General features: G+C 33.2%; 3 protein-coding genes and 1 non-coding gene across 4 annotated transcripts; 1 reads left to right on the top strand and 3 right to left on the bottom strand.

Annotated features, from left to right (window-relative positions):
* Positions 1-247: 247 nt before the first annotated feature.
* Positions 248-3,377, bottom strand: LOC143601968 (rop guanine nucleotide exchange factor 3-like). Its single transcript, XM_077079235.1, has 7 exons — positions 2,942-3,377; positions 2,336-2,452; positions 2,098-2,252; positions 1,930-2,004; positions 1,541-1,840; positions 657-1,001; positions 248-581 (listed from the first exon to the last, which is right to left on the bottom strand). The coding sequence occupies exons 1-7, from the start codon at positions 3,339-3,341 to the stop codon at positions 459-461; spliced, it is 1,515 nt and encodes a 504-aa protein (XP_076935350.1). The 5' UTR covers positions 3,342-3,377; the 3' UTR covers positions 248-458.
* Positions 3,378-7,805: 4,428 nt separating this feature from the next.
* LOC143601964 (elicitor-responsive protein 1-like) lies at positions 7,806-8,748 on the bottom strand. Its single transcript, XM_077079231.1, has 5 exons — positions 8,682-8,748; positions 8,384-8,591; positions 8,162-8,297; positions 7,941-8,011; positions 7,806-7,821 (listed from the first exon to the last, which is right to left on the bottom strand). Exons 1-5 carry the CDS (start codon positions 8,746-8,748, stop codon positions 7,806-7,808), a joined length of 498 nt encoding a protein of 165 aa, XP_076935346.1.
* Positions 8,749-16,290: 7,542 nt separating this feature from the next.
* TRNAC-GCA (transfer RNA cysteine (anticodon GCA)) lies at positions 16,291-16,362 on the top strand. The gene has a single exon. It is a non-coding gene; the product is annotated as a tRNA-Cys (tRNA).
* A 302-nt stretch (positions 16,363-16,664) lies between these two features.
* Positions 16,665-22,338, bottom strand: LOC143601965 (acyl-CoA hydrolase 2-like). Its single transcript, XM_077079232.1, has 17 exons — positions 22,246-22,338; positions 22,060-22,152; positions 20,620-20,687; positions 20,434-20,515; positions 20,316-20,356; positions 20,077-20,202; positions 19,365-19,442; positions 19,117-19,204; positions 18,819-18,931; positions 18,441-18,503; positions 18,312-18,367; positions 18,095-18,190; positions 17,618-17,674; positions 17,432-17,533; positions 17,305-17,353; positions 17,020-17,088; positions 16,665-16,927 (listed from the first exon to the last, which is right to left on the bottom strand). Exons 1-17 carry the CDS (start codon positions 22,259-22,261, stop codon positions 16,856-16,858), a joined length of 1,269 nt encoding a protein of 422 aa, XP_076935347.1. The 5' UTR covers positions 22,262-22,338; the 3' UTR covers positions 16,665-16,855.
* Between the last annotated feature and the right edge of the window lie 1,109 nt (positions 22,339-23,447).

Genomic DNA, 23,447 nt, shown 5'->3' with positions numbered 1-23,447 from the left:
TTTCCTCTTTGTTGGTGTTCTTGGACGAGTCAGGCCCAGAGCATTAAAATTAGCATGGACAATTGATATCCTGACTCAGGAATACCACTCAAGTATTGTGGGTAGTTTCAAAAGTTTTTAACAAAAAAAATTGGGTGTGTATGTGATGGCAATAATTATAAATCTTGCACCATACACCTCCTAACTCGTATCAATGTTTATTTTTATTTCTGCTAGCTCTTAAGTAAATCCAACAAATGGTTAATTACGGCAAAAATCACAAACATAAATAATTTATACATTAAAAAAATGGATGGAAATGTTAATAATGTCTACCATCCACATAAAACATCCATTCCGACTCTAACCCATTTTAACCCATTAAAGAAAGTTTCTACACGTTTTCGTTAACTCCATTTACGACGAAAAAAAACAATGAAAGAAATGCCTACATTGAAGGTGTCTTCAAAACAAAGGCCTTATGATTCTTGGTTTCTCATGGATTTATCTTCAAACAAAACATCATCAATCCAAGCAACAATATTAAATGCCAAACCTTCCAACACCCTTGAATAACTCTCTAGTATTGCTTGTCCCACATCCTATACAAATATAAAATTCATAAATTTAAAAAAATCACAAACAAAATGTTTTAAATTTTTTTTATTTAGACTTACCATGTTGTATTGGATCTTGCTTGTGTCAAGTGTTGTTTGTGACAGTTCCGGGTACCGTTGCTTTAACGAAAACAACAAACTGTCGGCTCGTTCAGCTAATACGACATTCTTGTCAACTCGTTCTGTCTCGGCCACATGTTGTTTAACCTTCTCCCATGATGTTTTTGAATAACTTGCACACGCTTTTCGTCTCCATGTGAATATAGAAGCCTCGACCCGATCAGCCAACTCAAGTGCCTCGTGTTCCGAGCCTATGTTGAGACAATCGAGTAGGTATTCGGGTGAAAATTTCCCGCCTGAAGTCATATATCGGTATATTGTGTCCCCGACACTTGTTCGTCCACACTGAAAACAAAAAATTTTTGACCAATTATTAAAATGCAAACGAGTCGATTTTATAGAGGTGTGCATGGGTCGGTTTGAGATCATACCAAACTAAATAGTCAAAAGCCAAAAATTCGGTTTTTGAGTTATTGAAACCAGTTCTATTTCGGCTACTCGGTTTTACCATTTGGGCTTGAATTTTTTTGTCCCCCAAATAATGACTTTGGGCATAAATCTTTTTGTTAGTTAATGATAATTGATTATGATTTTGATTATTACACATTTATATGAAAATATTTGGCTTATACTATTTATTAAATGCTAATAAATTATTTAACATTCAAAATTAAAAAAAAAACGAAAATTCATAAATTAAGCCCGGATAGGTTTTTTCGGTTTTATTACATCCAAAACCGAACCGAAAATTCGATTTTTACGAAAACACAAAACCAAATCAACGGTTTTTGTTTGGATTCGGCTATTCAGACCTTTCGGTTACAACTGACCGAACCCGTTTTGACCCGATAAAAATGAAGTTAAATATTTGAAAATTTTTAAACCTTAGGAAGAGAACTGATGTATGTCTGTGGAACCTCCATTTCAGCCAGAATGCTACTATTGATGGCCATTGCTGCTTTGTGTATTTGATTAGCGGAGTCACGTTTTTGTCTCAAATGCTTTCGGGCCTTATCCGAGAGGCCTTCTGGGCTTACACAAGGAACGGGCAACCACCATTTTTCATCTTTCCTCTGAGGCTGAGGCTGAGGAATCTTTCTAAATGATCCCGTTCGTGAGTTTGACGACATGCTTCCTTGATCTACATACCAAAATTCCTTCTCTTTGAAGCTGTCAAGTATTTCCTGTAATATAATAAATAAAACAAAAGATTTTTGTTAAAAAGACACAAATTCGATAAAATCATTAAAATTTAAAAATCATAAAAATTTACCAAGAGCAGCGCATCTAGCTTCTTTAACGCTGGAAGGTTTATATAAATATCCGGTCTTGGCCGGCTAGACATCACCTGAAAATAGTTTAAATGGCATCTATGAATTTCATATCAATTACTTATAAAAGGATCTAAAATCTCATAAAAATTATTTTTTTTTGTATATACCTCCATGGCTTTTCCATTATTTAAACTATGTGACGTTGGGATGAATTCGACGATGTAATCACAAACCGAGAGTAAGCAATTCATCTCTCGTTTCCACATCATCTTCTTCTCCGGATGCAAAGGTTCCAACTTTTGATGTTGGCCAAACATAGAAGCTAGAAAGACATAAACAAGACAACTTAAAAACACACGAACCAACCCGTTAAATATCTTGAAAACACGGATTGAAAACGCATACCGTAAAGATTTGTGATCGCATTAGAAACTGTAACAGCGGTAGAAACACCTTTGCCACTGCCTGACATGTCTTCTCCAAGTAAAAGCTTTGCAAATCTTTCTTTCATCATGTCAAGCTCTGATTCAGGTCAAGAATATATCAACAAATCTTCAAAAAAATGTAATTTTCCAAGAAAAGATTGAAAAAATGTAATCTTTCTCAAGAATATATCAACACGTCTTCGAAAAAAACGTAATTTTTCAAGAAAAGATTGAAAAAATGTAATTTTTCTCAAAAATATATCAACACGCCTTCGAAAAAATGTAATTTTTCAGAAAAAAGTCTTAAAAAATTATAACTTTTCTCAAGAATATATCAACAAGTCTTGAAAAAACATGTAATATTTCTCATTTCTATGTGTTTTGGGTGTGTGCTTGAGCTGCTTATAATGACTTGAAGTTACTATAAAGGTCAAAAATCAATAATTGCATAAGATTATGCAACAAATAATGCCAATAGGAAAAATATTAATGATGGATTTCAAGAAAAGTCAAAGCATTGATTTCCTATTATTAGCTCACAATTAAACTCTAATGCACAAAAAATAAAAAAAAAATAAAAACTCACCCAAATCCATAGGTTCATTAACCTCAAGCTTATCTTCGGGTTCAAACGTGTGTGTCGGTGTCTTTATTCCAAATCTCGAAAGTGCAGGCCGGTAAGGCGATCTCGTGGGCCAGCACACGGGCGACTGTGTATCCGAAGAGCAGCTATTAAGATCATCAGTTAACTGCTCAGAGAAAGCTGAAGTCTCTGAGTTAGTTCTATAATAAGCAAAAGAGTTCCCACTAAGCGTCGAATTCACCGTAGGCGACTGATCATGATCATGATCATGCTCATCATCAACTACTCCATGATCCAATGAAGAAACTGTTGATGACTCAAATCCCAAATCAATAACCTCTTCAAAATCCACTAACTTCTCCATTTTTTTAACAATTTCTGTTGTGAATATTAATCCCTGCATTTATACAAACAGTTGGTGTGCATAATAAGTTTTCAATACTTTTTAACTAAAATGATGCATGGAATCAATTATAACCGGGAAAAAAGTTAAAATTTATAAGTTTAAACACAATCTTGATAAAGAAAAGCAAAAATCTTGAAAATTTGAAACAAAGTTATAGTTACAACGGTTAAAATAATAAAGATTCATTCAAAATATACCCTAAAAAGCATATAAAACCTTTATACAGAATTTATTATTATTATTAATTTATTATTACCTTTAATAGCAACAGAATGAATACCAATAACAATATTAATAATAATGAATATTAATAAAAATTGAATATTGCTTTATCTTTATTCGAAAAAAGGGTGTTGAGAGATCAGAGGCGTGCTAGAAACAAAAAGCTTTGGAATTGAAAGTGTAAGAAGACAAAAGAAGGCATTTTGAACATAACCCAGATGGGAAATTGAGTGAAATGAAGATGGTGAATGATAATAATGTATACAACTTATGAGGGGTGTCATTATGGTTAGAATAATAAAGGTTTTACAGTGATGAAGTTGACGAATCTTGGCTTGAATTAAGTTGCAATAATAATAGTAATAATAATAATAATAATAAGTAATAATAATAATAAAGAAGTGTGTATAGAAACCAAATCATTACTTTTTGGGACAATGATTGGGTGGATGGTTTGTGTGTTTGTGTTCATTTCTAAATATGGAAACTCAAAAGAGAATGTATGTTATTGTTTTATTGGTAAACTAAGTTAGAAATTATAACCCAGCGTTTGCAATCTAGCGATAGAAACACTTGGGTTCTGTAAGTGTCATTTTGGTGAATTATAACAAGATTAAACAAAAAAATCAAATTATGGTAATGCATGATTTAAGCTAGGCCTTATGCAAGGTTGTTGGTTTGAATCTCGAGCCCACCTGAGTTTTCGTCCCATTGAGTTACACCAAAGAATTATGCTCATGTGGTAGCACAACAGCTGTTAAGTACAGTAGACGGTATGGTTTCTCAGGATAACACCCAAGCTAAACTCTGAAGCGTGGACCCGGTTAAGACTACATAGTTTGGTCGTAGTGGGGTAACGGGGCTCTCCAATTTGAAGAATGCGGTGACCTAAACACAAAAAGAAAGTTATCGTTTTAAGAAAAGTTAGAAATTATAAAACCATGTTTTAGTAATTATAGCACGATATTTTGAGATAAGATATGATTGATATTACGTATAAGTTAGTATAACTTATAATTTAATATATTTGAAGTAAAAAATCTTTCACATAAATTAATTTTATTTTATACCAAACAAATTACTATCTACGCCATTTGTTATAATTGCTCAAGATTCTTTTGCCACTTCTTTTATTTCACCAATTCGTGACACATAATGTGTAGGCCTAAAATCAATCTTGTATATATAAGTTTGTTATTGGATGATTAAACATATTATATGATTCCTTTTTATATTGTTGTTTAACTGATGGAGCTCCTACCTACACAATTGTTTTTAGTCATGCAACCTCTTTCTATACTATCGTTTTACGTCATGTGCCCCCCCCCCCTTTATACGACCATTTAACACTGGGCGTTTCCACAAATGCATAGCCTTGAAAATTAGATTATGCAAAGCCCACATTGTCGTTAATGGTGATGAGGTGGCAGGGTAGGCCATGTGTATACTGGCCGGTCTTACAAGAAGTTGATTAGTGTGAAGTGTAACTAGCGTCGTTAGAAATTCTATTAATAAAAAACCAATAATGAGAAGGTACTTTTTTTTTTAAATTATTAATCCAATCATTCACATTGTTTACCCCACACTCATAAAAACTCAATAAAACGTTACTGGTTTGCATATTTTTTTTGGTCCCTGTTGTTGACTATATATAAAGTCATGAGTTGTAAAGTACACTGATCAAACTTATGTATACAAATATAGAAATTTTAGTAACTAAAACTTACAATGAGTTACATCAATATAAACTTATTCTTGGAATAAAAATGTTAAACTTAAAAAAATTACTTGTTCCATCATATTCATTTGTTTAAAAAGCAACATACAACACAACGTGGTTATAAATAAAATATATAAATCACATAGTCGTGCTTATCATCAAGTTTGAGTTTATTGGAACAAAAACAAATAATTAAATTATGGATAACATTGAGTTATGCTCTTGTGATGGAATTTGATATAATAAATTAAGGAATACATTTAAATAATAGTTGATAAATGCTAAAAAATATATAAATAGAATGATGATTGTATAGTTTTTAATTAATATGTGTAATACGTTAACATTATTGAGGTCATTTTTAATCTTGAAATAGTTGTAGTTCAAGAATGGACAGAACTGAAATCATCGTGCAAGTGAAAGGCCAAGATAACGTTAATTATAGTTTAAATAAATAAATTATTGAAAAAAAATCTTAAACAAGTATAATTATATATATATTTCTTATATTTAATTGTTAGTTTATATGTATAATTATGTTTAATTTATATAGGAGGATGCTTGATAAATATTTTCTATATACACCCTTGACCATTGGCGCATATACTAAAACACGAATTGACCTTATAAGTTATAACCACGGTAGGTTAAGTGCTCATTTGATTGTTTCGCCTAAAAAGTGATGTTAGAGCTTCGTTAGTCTAGCGCCTTGTTTACTTTAATAAAGAGATGTAGTGTCATAGGTTCTTATGTCCGATATATCAAAAATGCATGTGTGAAATATATCAGGTGGATGTATAATTGAATTATTTTAGACCTGCAAGGTTTTTGGAGTTAAAAGAGATTATGCAAATCTAAGCCTTGTTTTACTGTGTTCTTTGTCATTGTTTAAGAATTTCACTGATCGTGTGTAAGTAAATTATTTTAGTAACCAGTTTTTGAATATTTGTCTGTTATGAAGAAACTTGAGGATTCAATAACAAGTGGAGAGTTGAGAGAAGAAAATATATCACTAAATACGCAAGGACACATAGTTTTGCGGTTCGAATGAATGCAAACTAATTCATCTTGCGTACACTTCTAAGTTCTTAAATCGATATTTTCTTCATTATCTTTTTCTAAAGTGATATAGATGATCATCACTAACAAATCTTCTCTATGATATATGGTATGCATCAACAATTTTGTTACTAATTATTTATGGGGGGAATTATTAGATACTTCATAATATAGATTTGTCAATACTTTGAAAACTTCTTAGTAATCTCACTAGGGATGTATGAGTGTTGAAAACTAATATTACAATACAAAGATATACTAATACATAGTAAGTTGTGGATCATGAGGCCGATGCATACGAACTTGTTGGTATCGATGACTTTAGTGTCATCAACCAGTTTGATTTACTTGAGATGAAAGAGAAATGAATATAAACATGTTACAAGTTAAATGTTTTAAGTTGAAGTTGCATAACTCAAAAAGAAAACTAACACCGTACTCCCAAATATAGCCTGTTTTTTTAAGTACAACAATAGTCCAGTCTAAGGCCCATTTTGAAGTACAAAAATAACGACACACAAATTCCCATTTTCTTTCACTTAATATTTTACTTAGTTAAGTTAACATGTTATAATTTATATGGCTTTTGTTTTATCACATTAGTTAACTCGAAAAACCATAAAATCATATTTTTATTAGGTTGTTCATTTATCAATTTTTGTATATGGGTCATTTTGACACTTCAAAAAGAACAAAAGGCCCAGTCCATTTTCCAATGTTGAAACCGTTACAATTTGCTCACTTGTTGGCCCATTACGTTTAAACATGTTTCCATATTCTTTACTTGGTTAACAAATAAGAATCAAATGGTCGTTTAACTAGAGGTGCACAAATCGGGTTTATCAAATACCCAGTTTCGGATATGACCGGGTATTAGAATGTCGGGTATTGACGATACCTGGTTAGGGCTATGGTTCGGGTATTGCCTTTAAAATTCATACCCTATGTATCGGGTTCGGGTCGGGTATAGAACCATATATTTTAATACCCTATTTCCGGGTATTGAAAAAACCATATTTTTTTTTTGGTTTTTTCTGGATATATAGTAGATTTTTTAAGGGGTTGCACTTTTTCGGGGTATTTTTCAGGTAATTTTGGGTATATATCGGGTATTTGAAAAACCCGGTTTCGGGTATTGGAAAAACCCAGTTCCGGGTATGGAACCGGTTTTGGGTTTCCGGTATTACCGGGTACAAATCGGGTCCGGTTCGGGTACGGGCTTTGATACTGAAATGCATACCCTATATGTACCATTCGGATAGGGTCGGGTACGGGTTTAGGTATTAGAAACCCGGGTATAAAAAACTGGTTCCAGTTTTTTTTTTCGGGTTCGGGCTCTTTGTGCACCTCTACGTTTAACCATATCAAATTGCCAAAAGAATTAAGGGAGGAAAAAAAAGATAACACACAATCCGAAATCAACATATAAGGTTAATTAAATCTATAAGAAAGCGAGTCTCTTACTCATACAAATATCTAAATACGCTAAATGAAAGTTGTCGTTCAAAAAAAATCTAGACACGCTTACACTCATCTGGATTTAGTTTTCTACCATAAAAAATCTCCACCATGACATCTTACAAAAGCCCACCAACCTGTTCCATATTGTGTCCTCATAACTTCTTTCCATAGTAATAACCTCTTTTCCCTCTTTCCTAATAACTGCCTGTTATATAGGAAACGTAAAATAAATATATTTATTTAAAGAGTCAGATATTGCACTCAAAACATATTTTTATAAGTAAACTTTTAGTTTGGATCATTATCAGCAATTGACAGTCCCAACTTTACCATTAGGGACTATTAGAATACTTACATCCGGGATGAACTTGAGTCCAATTCTGATCTCTCCTCTATAAGTTTCATCATCAAGGACCACCTTATACGGTTTTGGTGTCTGTTCCACGAGTCCTTTCTCGTTTCCTTCAACGAGTATTTCATCAAGATAAACCCTAAAAGGGATTTTAACATTAGGATAAAAATATTTATTTCACCGCGATTGTTTAAAAGAATTGAATAGAGTTGTGGTAAACATTACTTAGCTTCGCCGACAAAACCAGTATCGCTGTGAAATAACTCTTTATCCATGATTCTCAACCCCAAGTGTGTCAGCTTCTCACATTCATACATCGATAACTCAAATGCGAGCTTCTCATTCCAAGATACTTTGTGATGATCACCCTTCGATGACTTGCTTTTATGATGTTGGATACCGCATTCAACGATAACATAATACTTTGGTTTACCTTTTAATTTAAAATTATAAAAATTATTGTTCATCTTACAAAAATTAAAAATTATAAAATTTAAAGAAATGAATAAAAGGAAGTATATACCAATTAGATTGGTGTGTCTAATGCCTTTGGCGCTCTCAAGAAAAACCTCCAACACTCCACCTTTCATGATGATGAATGATATTAATCAAATGTGGTAAAAATATTGTTGGTTTTGTGTTGGAGATTAGTAATATAATATTTCATAAATGGTGTAATAAATATATTATAACACTAATGACTTATAACATATTAGTTATTAATGGTGGAAAGAAGTAACACACTATAAATATTTTATATTTGAAACGTATGTTAAAAGTTAATTCAGTTATATCTTGTTCTAGTAATTGAAGTTTTGATTACAACAATTTACTACTTTTACATATTCCATTATTACTATTACTATTATAGTAGCCAGTTCTCACAATTCGCTCGTTGTAAAAACTTGTTCAATGTTCATAATCATATAAACTTTCAAGTCGAAGAGAGCTTGCTTGAATAAGTATCATCATTGATTTACCTTATATATTGACATTTTGGTGACATGTTATCCGGTTCTTATACAATAACTTCGAAATTATCATATAAAATTCTTGAAATGAACCGCCACAGACTTACTTGAGTTAAATAGAGTCATATACGAGTTTGGCCTAATTGAAAATTACGAGTCAAGTCAACTCGGCTCGTATGTGAGCTTGAGTTTGAGTTAATTCTAACTCAAGTCGAAATAATTCAACTCGCCCGTTAAGCAACCCTACTCTAGTACTATCCATACATATGGTTTAATATTTATGAAAAATGAGCTTTAGACATTTATTTAAGTGGAGCATACTTTTATATAATTATAGAGAGAGAGAATTTATAGAAAATTTTATGTTATTGATACAATTTTTTTTCACTAAATGTAACTTTTTAGGTGTTGCTAAACGTATTGTTAAAAGGTAGTCAATTCACTAGCAAACTTGAGTTTGGTTTGATAACTTGAAATATTGTTTGTAGAGTATACTTGAAGATGGAGGGCTGGATATAAAGTTGAGGGGCTAAAAGGTGAAGTTGCTGGATGATGAGGGACTGGAAGTGCAATACATGAAGAAGTGAAAATGTTTAAACGAGATGAGCTGTGTAATATTGATTGCGGTTATTTTTCCTCTCAGTCTTTTAATCACCGAAACTAGGGTTCGTTCATAATAGGTCTCTAGATTGTTAGATGAATCTTGTTTTGTAACCTTTAGTGTTCAATTGAGAGATTGTTTTGTAATTGTTTCTTTGTTATTTGACTCATTGTAATCTCATCGCTTTGGTGAGAATTTAGTTTAGGAATTAATCACAAATTCACGATTGAATCTGTAAGTTGTCAAATTTCTGTTGTTCTTGAGTCTAATTATATCCGATACATATTTAGTGACACGTATATTTTTTTCTCTTTAGTTTTTTTTAAATGCACCCTTCCTTAAGTTGTACATTAATCAATTTTTTTTTGTGTGTTTTTATAGTTAATCCACTCTAACATTAAAAGTTAATTAATTTATAACCATTAAACAAGGATAATACAGGACTGCAGTGATGTGTTTTTTTAGCATTCTACACACTTGACTTTACGCCCACGCAAACGTAAAATGGATTTAACTAAATGTTACTTCAAAAGAAAGAAATAATAATATTTTTTTTGAATAAGTTAAAAGTAGTCCCCACACCTTACATGCTAATTAGGTTGGAAAATTACCAAAGTAGACATTGACCCATTTTGTTTTATATATATTGACACTAGTTTTTAATACCTCGTATTACGGGGGTTGTTTTACATTATGAGATGTTATAACCTGGTTTAAAAGCTATATGGGTTTGATGACACTTATGACCTTTTTTTTTTTTTACTATAAAACTGGTTCTTAATCATAAACAAAAAAAAAACTTAAAAAAATCAGATATAAACTTTTAGTATATTCATAATTTATAGGATTTTCATATCAAATATTTGGTGAGATTAACGTTTAATTTAATAAGATGTTATAACATGTTTAAGAGTTATCTGGGTTTGGAGAGACACATACAAATAAAACAATTTTGTGGCTCGAGAAAAAGTAGAGAGCAGCCAGAGAGCTTTTAAAGGTTTTATTTATATATTTAAGATTAGATTTAGCATATAACTTTCTAGATTTTTTCATTCTACACCAATTTGATATCACCATGTGGGACAAGTCTGAAATGCATAAAAGGTACAATGGGAGTTGGGACCCATGTATATGAATCCACTTTGTTAGACGTTTTGCCACATAGTTTGGAGGCTACGAATTACACGTCTGCTTCTCTCCTCTTAGCCAGCTCCAAGACGACTCCAACACACTTGCTTAGCCAACAAGAGGAGAAAAGTCGGCTAAGTCCTCGTATATTTTTTAAGCCTATGGTGTGACGCAGAAGGCTAACAAACTAAATTCATAGGCTAAACATAGCCTACTGGTGACACGTGGTCAACCCTTGATTGGTCAAAAGGTGGATTAGATTGTACGTCTTATAATTTTCGGTGCAAAAAAGGGCTGGCTAAGGCTTAGCTAACTTGTCCTACATGGCGACACCAAATTAGTCTAGAAAGAGAATGTCTAAAAAGTTGTAATCTAAAAGCTAAGATCTATATTGATATATTCTAAAAGAAGATCAACATTGTCTATTTTGGTAACTTTGCCTAATTAGAATTAAAGCTGTTCATGAGTCGAGCCCGAGTCTAGCCAGGGTGGTTTGGAGCTCGGGCTCGAAATTAAGCAAGGAAACTCAACCAAGGCTCTAGCTCGACTTTGAAGTTAAACGAGATTAAGATTGAGCCAACGAGCCGAGCCATGATCGAATCGAGCCTAGGTTGATTTTGGCTCGGTTACAAAAATGAGCCAACTCAGCTCAGAATGTTTCAAATCAAGTTTTTTTAGCTAGTTGTATTCGAGCTTTTATCGAGCGAGCCACGAGTCCGAGCTTCGAGCTTTTTGAACCTCCCTAATTAGAATATCCAAGTCATGGTTATTGAATAAAGGCAAACTCTATTATGCCATGTTAATAACTTATTAGAAACTATGGTTAATATTCATAACCCTTGAGTTTAAAACTTATCATATGCCATGTGTTATGGCTTCTTAGTCTTAACATAATATATCCATCAAGTTGGTCGATTGCGTATGTACTCTTGCATTGCATATTATTATTAACAAGTCCACTTGTATGCAAAAGTAAAAAAGTTGACCTTATATAGTTATATATAACATTAACATGCAATGCATGTGTAACTAAGTATATATAAACACTAGCTAATGGGAGTATTTATCCCAAAGTAAGCATCTATCAAGTTTAAGAAAAAAAAAGCAATAGAATGGTAAAATTCGCGGTTTGTGTGTTGTTGGTGATCACACTGGTCATAGTTCCTTTAGCACGAGGACAGTGTGTGCCTGTGGTTCCTGAGGACTACGACGACGAGCCATGCATTGATGAACACTGTAGCAACATTCGCTCACGGTGTGTGACTGTGTTCCCTGGGGGTGAGGACGGGTCGTGCCTCAAAGGAGCTGATGAACACTGTTGCAACATTCTCTCACAATCGATGTGGGGTTCACCAGGAGTTGAACCCCCTATGTGTGTGTGTCTGGCGCTTAAAGATGTCGGCATCCCTGTCACCTACCTTAATAGTTGTGATTTGGTTCCGGGTATAGAACCCTTTTGTTAAAAATGTCTGCTTAACTCGATCGTTTCGTCTTAGTAGCCATATGTTTAGTCTTGTAATTATTGCACAATAAAACAGTGTTATATATTTGATTTTACATGTTGAATAATAAATAGATGCAGTTAGTTTTTAGATGTTCACCTATAAACACCTTGGGTTTTCTACAAACCAACTACTTCTATATAAATTATTACTATATAATAAATAAGAAGTTTGGTGCCGCAAGGGTCCTATTGGGCCACTTGGCAACACCGAATTGTTCCGTAAATTTTGTTTTTGTTTTTTGTTTTTTTAGTTCAGTCACTGTAACAAACGTAACGGAAACCAACTGAACGTCAATTTTAATTTAGTTCCGGTATCTCAACAAACATGACGAAAACCGATCGAATTCTCGTAGGCTCAATGCCTCAACGCTTGGGATCGACAACAGTCGAGTTTTACCAGCACTCGAATTTTACCGACCAATGCCACCACATTGGTCTTTTTATAAATTTTTTGTTTTAATTTCGGTACAATAACGCACGTCACCAAAACCGACCGAATTCTCGCCCGATTCAACGTCCTAGTTTTACCGATCTCGCGCCGGGTAAAAAACTAGTTTATAATAGATATGTTTCTACGCGGGCTAACCTTACCTAGTGTATTTTACTATGTTTGTTAGCTTGTGTGTGGTAAATGAACAAGATTTAGAAATTGTCATTATGATTTCAATTCACTAAATTAACCATTTTGACCAATTGAGTTAACAAAATAGCTTTTGGCTTTTTAAAGTTGCCAAGAAACAAGACGGGCACATGCGTAACGTGACGGAAAAAATTTCTATCAGGCGCAAGAGGATCTTTGGCACAGAAGATGGCTTTGGCGTAAAAGCTTGTTTTTTAACGTTATTTCTTAATAGTATGAAAATAAATTATATAAAACTTATTATTTATAAGCAACACTAGTAAAGTACTCGTGCGATGAGGCAAGGTTGTCATACACGTATTTTCACCTTACGCAGTTACGCACACCATTTAATCAAAATTTCATTTTCAGTTGTTTTTAACCCATGTCAAACAACATACCAACATGCAAATCTTTACCTTCAAATTTTAAGAAAAACAATTCGTTCACACAAATCAAGTAACACATAAAGCATAGTCTTAAGTCTAAACTACTTACAACTTTTGAATCGGTCAGCTTTGATTGAATGCAGCGCACCAAAACCGCGTAGTTTATCAGATCGAAACAAACTCAAGCTTACGACAATGATGTTATAGCTTTTCAGATTGTGTGAGCCGCTGCAGTAGCCTCACACGAAGCAATCTTTTGAGGTGATATTTCGTCTTTTAAATGCAGGATGGATTCCTTTGCTGAAGGAGTCCAGTTTCTCAACTCTTGACATACAGTCTTCCACTCTCTTCAATTGTGACGACATTGCAGATTTGTTGTCTGAAATCTTTTGTTTAATCGTTTGTATCTTTTCAGCATGCGCCTGATCACCTTCTACCAATGCTCCACTATCTGAATCAAGAAGTTAGACAATGAATCATTACGTATGAGTTACAACTTATGGATTCAAGATGTTAGTAAAACCAACAAAAGATGAAACAATATCTCACAGAAAGATGAGCAAAACATGATATTCACTAGCGCTGTAAGCAAACGATTCGGTTAACTGTTCGTGAACGGTTTGGCAGGAAGTTTGTTTATCTTTGTTCGTTTAATAAAGAACACGAACAGAGGCCATGCTCATTCAATTGTGCTTGTTTACATCCGTTTTTAGGTTTATTCATTAAAGGTTTTAATACTATTTAATGACTTTTCTAATCTTGTCATATATATTTAAGCAAAATTACTAACTATAAAACAAATATATATTTGAGTAATATGCGATTATTTTATATGTAAAATTAACATATGAATATGATTATTAAAAAATACAACAAAAACTTGGTAGCCTGATCGAACCGTTGACACTGACCATGCTCGGTTAGCCAAATCAAATAAAACATTGTTTGTGCTCATATCTGTCCGTGAACCGTTCACGAACAAGTCCATTTCCTTAATGAACGAACATTAACAAGAACAAGAACAAAAAATCCGTTCTGTTAGGTGTTCGTCAACGATTTTTTTCGTTTGTCCGATAAAAGCTTAACGGACGAACATGAAAAAGGCCTTGTTTAGTGCGGTTCGTTTACAGCCCTATCAATCACATCATACATGTACGCCACAATATGATCACATATCAACAAATGAACTAATCTAACTGTATACATAGAGAATAGCATGATGATAAGATGCAGTCATGTGCAGAAACCTAAAACTAACTTAACAATACCTAAATACTCATTTTCATACTCTTCATATATAATCTCACATCTTCCTCTAATTTTTCTAATTCAATAACAACTAATTGGCATACTAACCAACTAATTAACAACCCTAAAATACCAATTAACAACCAAATCACAGTTCTATGAAAAGCAGAATGAAAAATTCAGTGAGTACCTAGATAAGATTACTAGGGAGTGTAAACAAACCAATCCCAAGCTCGGCTCATTTTGAGTTACAAGAGCTTGAGCTCAGCTTGTTTTGAGCTCTTTTTCTAAAGCTCGAGCTCGCTTTTTTTATTAATTTATATACGTTTTTAATTATTTTTATATATTTTGAGAAAAACCTTAAACAAGCCTAAGCTCGGCTCGTGTAGTACCTTAAACAAGCCAAACCTCGGCTCGAGCTTGGTTGTGCAGTGTGAAATTTATAAATACAAGTCCAAAAGAGTAAAAATTCGGTGAGTACCTAAATTGAACTCGTTTACTAAAGCTTGAGCTCAACTCGTTTACTATTTATTTAGTGATTTATTTTTAATTATTTGTATATAACTTGAGACAAACCTTAAACAAGCGTAAGCTCGGATCGAGCTCGTGTAGCACCTTAAACGAGCCAAAGCTCGGCTGTGCAACGAGTTTTATTTGACGTGTTACGAAAACATGAAAGAACTCGTATAACGCAAAGATTCAAGTGAGACTATTATTGCTCACGATGATCAAACGAAACTAATTTCAACGTCAACGAAACTGAACTATTAACAAAACTAATTAGACCGTTAACAGAATGCTAACAAACTAAAGTTACTTAACTGACTTGAAACTTCGTTGACCACATTGACTTCGGTTAATTAATAGTTCTTAATAATAATAATAATAAGGAAGAATTCATTGAGTACCTGGATTGGGATTACTGGAAGAAGGTCCAGGATTATTATTAATAATATTATTAAGAGGTCTCTGAGCAGAGAGAATAGAGGCGAGTGTGGTTCGAAGCTGGTCGGGTAAAGTGTGTCTGAATTCAGTTAGCTTTTGAGCCATAAGGTTCACATCTTCCTCTAATTGTTCAAGCTCATTGGTTTCTTCGTGCTGGTCCGCCATCATCACCAAAAGTTTGAATTGAAGTTTAGGATGACTGACTTCAATGGCTAGGGTTTCAAATTTCAGTTTATTGTGTTTTCTAGTTAACTTATAAGTTACAAACCTTTTTAAAATTTAATAACGTGTATAAGGCATTTACCAAATCATAAGATTTTATTTTGAAAAGTTAACGAGGTGTATAAGGTATTTGGCAAAACAAAGGGGTTTTGAAAAGTTAGAATATATAACTTAGTAACTTAATAGATTTGATTTACCTATTACATCCATCTAACCCTCAAAACTCATTGTCCTTCTTTGAAAAAAAAAGTGCCCATTTTGGTCATTTTAGTTTTTCCAAACACATAAGCTAATCTAAACATTTTTTTTAACTTCATTTCAAAAATTCATAAATTTATAAGTTCTTTTAACAAAAAGTCATTTTTCATTTAAATATGCAATCCCAAACACACCCTAAAATCAAGATTTGGATTGATGTCTGTGTAAAATAAAAAAATATAAAAGAGGGGGAAGCATTTGGTGGTTAGTGTTTCTATAAGGTGAATGAAGTTGGTAACTCAAAAATGGGTCCATAGCTCAGTGGTAGAGCAATTGACTGCAGATCAATAGGTCACCGGTTCGAACCCGGTTGGGCCCTATTTTTTTAGTTTTAATTCTTGCAGCTCTCTAACTCTCTCTCTCTCTCTTCAAATAAAAAACATGGATGTAGCTGATCAACTGTTTCTCATGCCACCATTTATACATATTTTAGTAAACTTTCCTTTACCAAACAAACATTGTAGCTTAATATGAAATTATTATTATTATTATTATTATTATTATTATTATTATTATTATTATTTTTTGAATGGCAACTTTTGTATATATATACTGAAAAGTTTTGGCAACAACCAAAACCGCAATAACTTACATTGTAATAGTTTAATCACGAAAAACTGAAATTACAATCATTGTACCAATTAAAGGACGGATCGTTATTTGTTTATTATCTGAATATCGAATTACATTATTTGTTTAGTTATGCAGCCGTGATAATCAAGGGCGAGTGTGGATCCTACTCCAAGATTTGACTGACCTTTTATCACGGATTTCAATGAAGTATACAACAGATAGATGTATGATCGAGCGAGTCATAGGTTCGATGCAGCCATTGGTGGCTTTAGTTTTCTTACAACACCAACCTGCATTGCTGACATAACAAGCTGCAACATGAAAATAAGTTATTAGTCCACAAGCCTTTCGTTCCATGTCACGTCTCTTATTTCCTTTTTATAAGAAGTTAAGATGCGGTTACCTCTCCCCTTCTGTTAAACAGTTGACCACGAGAAAAGCCTCGTGCGTTATAAGCAGTAGGACTATCAATCTGAGAAGAAAAAGTAAACAATAAAGAGAAACTAAGATAAGATCTATGAAAACCGGAAAAAAAAACATCATTTTTAAAAAATGCAATTATGAAATGAGAGAAGCGTGTTTATTCCACAATAACTAACGCAAAACGGCAAGTTTATGATAATATTTGGTGGTTGCTAACAGTAGAGCATTAACAAACATTACATAAGTAACGGTCTTGAATACTTACCACATATAACAACCAATCATCTGCTCTAAAATCCCTATGAAACCACATCCTGAAAGAGAGAAAAAGATGAGATCATAATGGCCTAACTTCTTAAATGCTTATGTTGTAAAAGCTTGTATTAACTTACGAATGGTCGAGACTAATAGAAGATGGAAATATGCCCTCTCTACGGTGCGGATTCAGACTGATTTGAATGAATAGTAGATCGGAGAAGTATGCCCCTACACACCTATTATTTGAAAGCATCAATATCATAGGCCGTATATTTCTTTCTAGAGTTATTTTTCTAAATATAACCGACTGAAAGTCAAACCTATGCAAAGCTGGGTCAGCAGGAAGTCTACCTTTTGCTCTCAACCAGTAGCTGATACTGCAATATGTTATATGAATCAAAGAAGTTGTCATGTACATACCATGAAAAATAAGCATACAACAACAATCGTACCCAATGAAAATCCCGCCAATAGCAAGGCTATCAGCAGGGGTCTGGGGAAGATGGGATGTAGGCATACCGTACCTCTATCCAAATGATAAAAAGTAGGTAACAATAATAATAATGATATTAGTAATAGTCATAATAATGAATAGATGTTGTTTAAAAATAAATAAATGAATAATAAAAATAAGTAAATAAATAATAATAACAAATAGATATATAAAAATTAGTGATGATAGTAAAAAAAAATATCAAAGTATACGATAACAAATAATAATAATATATTACAACAAAATAGCATTTAAAACTCAAAAAAATAAAAAAAAATTGCTTTAAGAGAGAACAAGAAATAACCTTGGAGGTCGTTTAGTGTGGCGGGTATACTTTTTAGGATCTAGTGGCCTGATTTCTGTGGGCCACTCGACAGAAGTTGAGGTGGAAGCTTCAGTTCTGTTAATCATGAATCATGAGTCGAGGATTGAGGCAAATATAGCCTATAATGTGTGTCCAGACACATAAGATTGATCAATAGTGAATTACTGAATCATGAGTTAAGGATACAAAATCTAACCTAGGATGATTTTTAGGAAGCTTAACACCCTCCTCTAATCCATGCTCTGGCAAAAGCTGAAACAGTAAGATTATACAATTAAAGAAAAGGATTTACATGAAAAATTGATCATTCAAAGTATCCGGTTACCGTTTCTGGGTCAGACACAGAAGGCATTGTTGGTTCTTGGTGATCAAATCCTTCTTCTTCCCTCTGTAAGTGTATGTCATAAAAAGGCACTATAAGTGGGAACCATTAACTATTAAACAGTGAAGTTGAATAAATATAAACGAAACAATAGACATGTACTAGCTGGCACATTGATTTATAGCTACAAATGATAATATTAGGAGCACCCTCATTTCTTGGTTCTCAAGTATTAGTCTACTTCTTATACTAGATTAATAAATATAACCACCCATAGCTTTCATGTTTCATATTGAAATGAAAGAAAGCAAAACTGAAAAATGCATGAAATAATAAAATTTGTAAGAAGAAATAATCAGATTGAATGCATAGAACACATACATGAAAGGAAGCAATCAAAAAGAAGACAGCACGCTCCTTTTGTACTGCGTTCACCCTTCTTGTAGATATATTAGGCACATCGCTCAGCCGCTCAACTTGATACATGATTGGAACTGTGTATATACACTAAATATCAGGGTAGCATACATTACAAAATCAATTTAGCATAAGAAAGTGCATGGTTTTGAATATGTGGTTTAAATACTTTCACAATAGATTTAAGATGCATGCATTTTGAAAACTCAGATTTTTTGAAAACTACTACCATGCATATTCAGTTACAAAGAAATCGACTTACATTTTACGTCCCCGGAAAGAAGAAAGTGAGCATGAAAGCTATGTAAAATCTTATGAAAATGAACAGTTTTGGAAGCTGCAGCCAGTGCCTGAATAAAATTGACCATCCAGATATGTAAAGTATGCAAGGATAATCTCATTGTGCTATAGAGTGTTAGGATTTAAGATCTTATTTTGGTGTAAATAAAGATTTTCATTCATATAAATAATGCTAGCAAATCCAAGTAGAAATACATAGAAGCTTCTTGCCTGTCCCATAAACTGTCCTCCATACACGTTAGCAGATTTTGGAGCTCCTTTCAGAGTGATTCCTCTGAATGTGTTCACCTTCACAACAAAAGTAAACTCGATCAAAGCACTTTAATGTATACATGATGCCAAACGTATTGTACAAAAAAGAAAGAATATGTGAAAGTTTCCACAATAATTCATATGGATAGACACTCTAAGCAACAAGTTCATGACTATTGACTACCAACATACGGTTGCAGTAATCCCCATTTTTTCCCCTAATTTTATATGTGAAAAATCAGGGGAAACGTTAAACACCGGTTAAGAGAAGAACTTAGGCGACTGAAGATGCACATTGTAATAGAAAAGGTCCATTTCAGAGTTATTTCTGCGCATTTTTACATTTTAAAGTCAACATTCAACATCTTATAATTGAAAAAAAATACCAGAGCTTTTTAGCTACCGGATAGTTTACAGTATTTATAATTGCATGCCTTAAAAAAGAACAAAGGTAAATATCAAGTTTGATTCAAGAAATTTTTGTTTTGACTGCAAAATGTCAAAAGGGTGTCTTTAATTTGTGGCATTAAAATAAAAACCACAAGAATCATGGATTGACAATAAAAACTGGTATTCTGCAACTGAGAAAATTTATATAGACATAACAGAAAATAAACCATGAAATTTAACAGATGCAAGATAATAAATTTGGGTCAAGAATACCACATACATCCAGTGGATCTAAGGACAATATCTTTTCCACATGTGCACGTGTATTAAAATTCGCATCCGCACTCCAAATTGAATATGGATGCATCAAGGGACTATATTTGTGGGGCAGCATTAAGCAGGTCAGCTGTAACCATAGTAAAAAAAGTCAACATTTTTGTGTGGCTGTACAGAACAGCATATGAGCATACTCTGAACAAACTTTATGCAAATCAGCATGTCATACAGTATAGCAGCTACCTTAGTCAATGCAATTATAACTTCTTGCCTATCAGGTTCACCTGCAAAATAGACTTGGATCATGTGTTTGAATTGAATAACATATACTGAAAAAGACTGGAAAATGGTGTTCTCTCACTTTGGGTAAAGTGATCAAACTTTCCCCACCGAAAAACTTGAGAATCATGACTATCTGCACGAAACGAACGGGATACCTCCACCTGCAAATGCGGATGTCATCAAATAAACTACGAGTTACTTAAAGACTATGTAATTCTTGATCAGTTAACCCTAGAATTAGTCAACAAGGAATACATAAAATTACCTCACCATCCGAAATAAAGTAAATTCCACCACCAGGTTCACCTTCTTGGAAAACACACTCACCAGGACCTTCAAAATAAAGCATCTATGCAATCAATTTTGTTGATAATAGTATAATACACGGTGTCAACAGTGAGAACCACTAGGGCACGATTGTATCATATATAAAGCACATACTGATTATTGAACACATTTATATCAAATATTGTTTGACTTACAAAAGCTCAAGCTCTGCTCGTTTTGAGCTCTTTTTCTAAAGCTTGAGCTCGGCTCGTGAGTCGTTTTTAAGCCCAGAGTTGGCTTGTTTATTGTTTATTAATTAATTTATATACGTTTTATAATTATTTTTATATATTTTGAGAAAAACCTTAAACGATCCAAAGCTTGACTCGAGCTCGGCTCGTGAGTCGTTTTTAAGCCAGAGTTGGCTCGTTTATTGTTTATTAGTTAATTTATACGTTTTTAATTATTTTTGAAAAAACTTAAACGATCCAAAGCTCGACTCAAGCTCAGCTATGCAGTGTGAGATTAATACATAGAGGTCAAAAAGAGTTAACACTTAAAAATACACCAGGTCGCTCGACAAGCCTAAACGAGCTTTCCATTCCCATACAAGCTTCCATACAAGGCTCGAGCTTGGATCGACTCGGCTCGTTTATTGGTTTATTAATTAATATATATGTGTTCTTAATTACTTTTATATATTTTATGAAAAACGTCCTAAGCTCAACTTGAGTTCGTGTAGTACCTTAAACGAGCCAAAGATCACTCGAGCTCGGCCGTGGAGCGTAAAATTAATACATAGAAGTCAAAAAGAGGTAAAACTTAAAAAAACACACAAGGCTCGTCAAGGCTCGACAAGCCTAAACGAGCTTCCCATACAAGGCTCTAGCTAGGATCGGACCTGGCTCGTTTATTATATATTTATTAGTTAATTTATATACGCTTTTAATTATTTTTATATATTTTGAAAAAATAAGAGAAATAAACTTTAGCTATCCTAAGCTCAACTCGAGTTCGTGCAGTACCTTAAACGAGCCAAAGCTTGGTTTGAGCTCGGCTATACAGTGTAAAACTAATGCATAGAAGTCAAAAAGAGGTACAACTTTAAAAAAACACACACACACACACAAGTCTCGATAACCAAAAGAGTCTTATTCCTGAGCTCGAAAAAGCTTCGCTCGTCTCGAGCTTTTTATCGATCCGATCTCAAGTAACTCAGGTGAGTTCCACTTCAATTTCACATGTCAAACCTACAAAATCTAGTTATAACCGCTACAAATTCAACCTAAACAGCAATTTCATCTCAACACCTTCACAATTCAATCAAATGCATACTAATTACTAATTAACATCCACTACCATACCTAATCAACAATACTCACACTAACAACACCAGAACCGTACAACAAATTCAAATTAAATAAGTCAAGAGGATTACTATAGCGTTTAACGATAACGTGTTCGGCAATTCTCCTAATAGACGAGCTCGGAAGCCTCTGGAGCACAGCCACGTCACCTAAAAACTCAATCGCTGCATATAGATATGTTAATAATAATAATAATATGTTAATAATATAGATATTATGAAAAATTATGGTTTGATTGGCAGTTGTACGGTTTGTACCTGTTTCTGTATGCATATTATTTAGAATTAGAATGAAGCTAACTGACAGTTGCAGGCTTGTTGTGTGTGTAGTGTAATCAAAGTCAAACGATACAGTTTATACTTATAGTGGTGAATGGTGATGGTTTACCTTTTTGGTACACATTTTAAAAATGATAAAAACGTTTACGTAACTGTTAATTGAGCCGTGACCGAACTGAATTAACTGATAACCGAGATTTTAACTGGGTGTGGGTATGGTTAAGGGTGTTTCGTAACTGAAAGTTAACTGAATTGGAAAGAACTAAGACATGTTTACATCGAGATGAATGTATGATGTGTAAATATTGTAACGGAAATTCTTGAATATGTGTGTATGTATATATGTTAACGTTAATTCAATTAATATTGGCGTCGTGGATTCTTTTTACAAGTTCATTTACTTTAAATTTAGTTAAAAGTTGGCTTGGTTAATTAACCAAGATTCACTGAAAGCGAGCCATAATCGATTAAACAAAACCAAAGTTTGGTTTTGGTTATGGTTATGGTTATGGTCAAGGAAGTCTCATACCTGAAATAGCAGTTACGATTATGGTTAAGGGTAAAAACTTACCGAACTACATCCAATTTGCACACCCCTATGGGCATAACCTTTATTGTGGCCGAGCCCCCCCCCCCCCCTCTCAAAATGTTTTTTTGTTCAGTAGTGTAAATTACTTGTTTCCATTATAATTATTGTACGTAGTGTAAATTTACCCGTTTTCGTCATAAAATTTGAACACGACCCTCCCTGCGTTTTCAGCTTAGCTTCGCCAGTACGCACCCTCACTCTAGCTGCCAAATCTGGTTAATTTACATCTAGTTAAATAATATTAAAAAGATAATATGAGAAATCGTACGCTTTTAAACATAAGTTCAGAAGAAATGGAGAAAAAAAAATATGTATAAATCTTTGTCATACAAAGCCATTCTTTTGACATTTTTCTAAGAAAACAAACTTGGGGTATATAATAAATTCAAATGTAAATAAATAAGTTTTTTAAGTAGAAAAATCACACAAGGCGTTTGTATGATTATTTATCAACTTTCTAAAATAGACCGATATAATACACACACGAATCACGATACATATGAAGCAACGCGTAAAATTGAACTATTTAAAGTATAGATTTAATCGTTCTTGTGTGATAAAAAAAACTTTACACAATTTTTCTTTTTTTTAT

Source organism: Bidens hawaiensis, unplaced genomic scaffold, assembly GCF_021521415.1.
Source record: "Bidens hawaiensis isolate Kalapana, Puna unplaced genomic scaffold, B.hawaiensis_p1.1 tig00057703_1, whole genome shotgun sequence".
NCBI classification, from domain to species: domain Eukaryota; kingdom Viridiplantae; phylum Streptophyta; class Magnoliopsida; order Asterales; family Asteraceae; genus Bidens; species Bidens hawaiensis.
This window is presented reverse-complemented; position numbering and strand designations above follow the sequence as displayed.

Excerpts from the sequence above, each read along its gene's own strand:
- LOC143601964 (XM_077079231.1), bottom strand. The coding sequence starts at position 8,748 with ATGAAAGGTGGAGTGTTGGAGGTTTTTCTTGAGAGCGCCAAAGGCATT. Across the intron at positions 8,592-8,681 it reads TAGACACACCAATCTAATTG|GTAAACCAAAGTATTATGTT; the intron begins GTATATACTTCC and ends TTAAATTAAAAG. Across the intron at positions 8,298-8,383 it reads GGTTTTGTCGGCGAAGCTAA|GGTTTATCTTGATGAAATAC; the intron begins GTAATGTTTACC and ends AATCCCTTTTAG.
- LOC143601968 (XM_077079235.1), bottom strand. The coding sequence starts at position 3,341 with ATGCAGGGATTAATATTCACAACAGAAATTGTTAAAAAAATGGAGAAG. Across the intron at positions 2,005-2,097 it reads ATAATGGAAAAGCCATGGAG|GTGATGTCTAGCCGGCCAAG; the intron begins GTATATACAAAA and ends AACTATTTTCAG. Across the intron at positions 1,841-1,929 it reads AGCTAGATGCGCTGCTCTTG|GAAATACTTGACAGCTTCAA; the intron begins GTAAATTTTTAT and ends ATTATATTACAG.
- LOC143601965 (XM_077079232.1), bottom strand. Across the intron at positions 20,516-20,619 it reads ACTTTATTTCGGATGGTGAG|GTGGAGGTATCCCGTTCGTT; the intron begins GTAATTTTATGT and ends CCGCATTTGCAG. Across the intron at positions 18,504-18,818 it reads TTTTGATTGCTTCCTTTCAT|AGGGAAGAAGAAGGATTTGA; the intron begins GTATGTGTTCTA and ends ATACACTTACAG.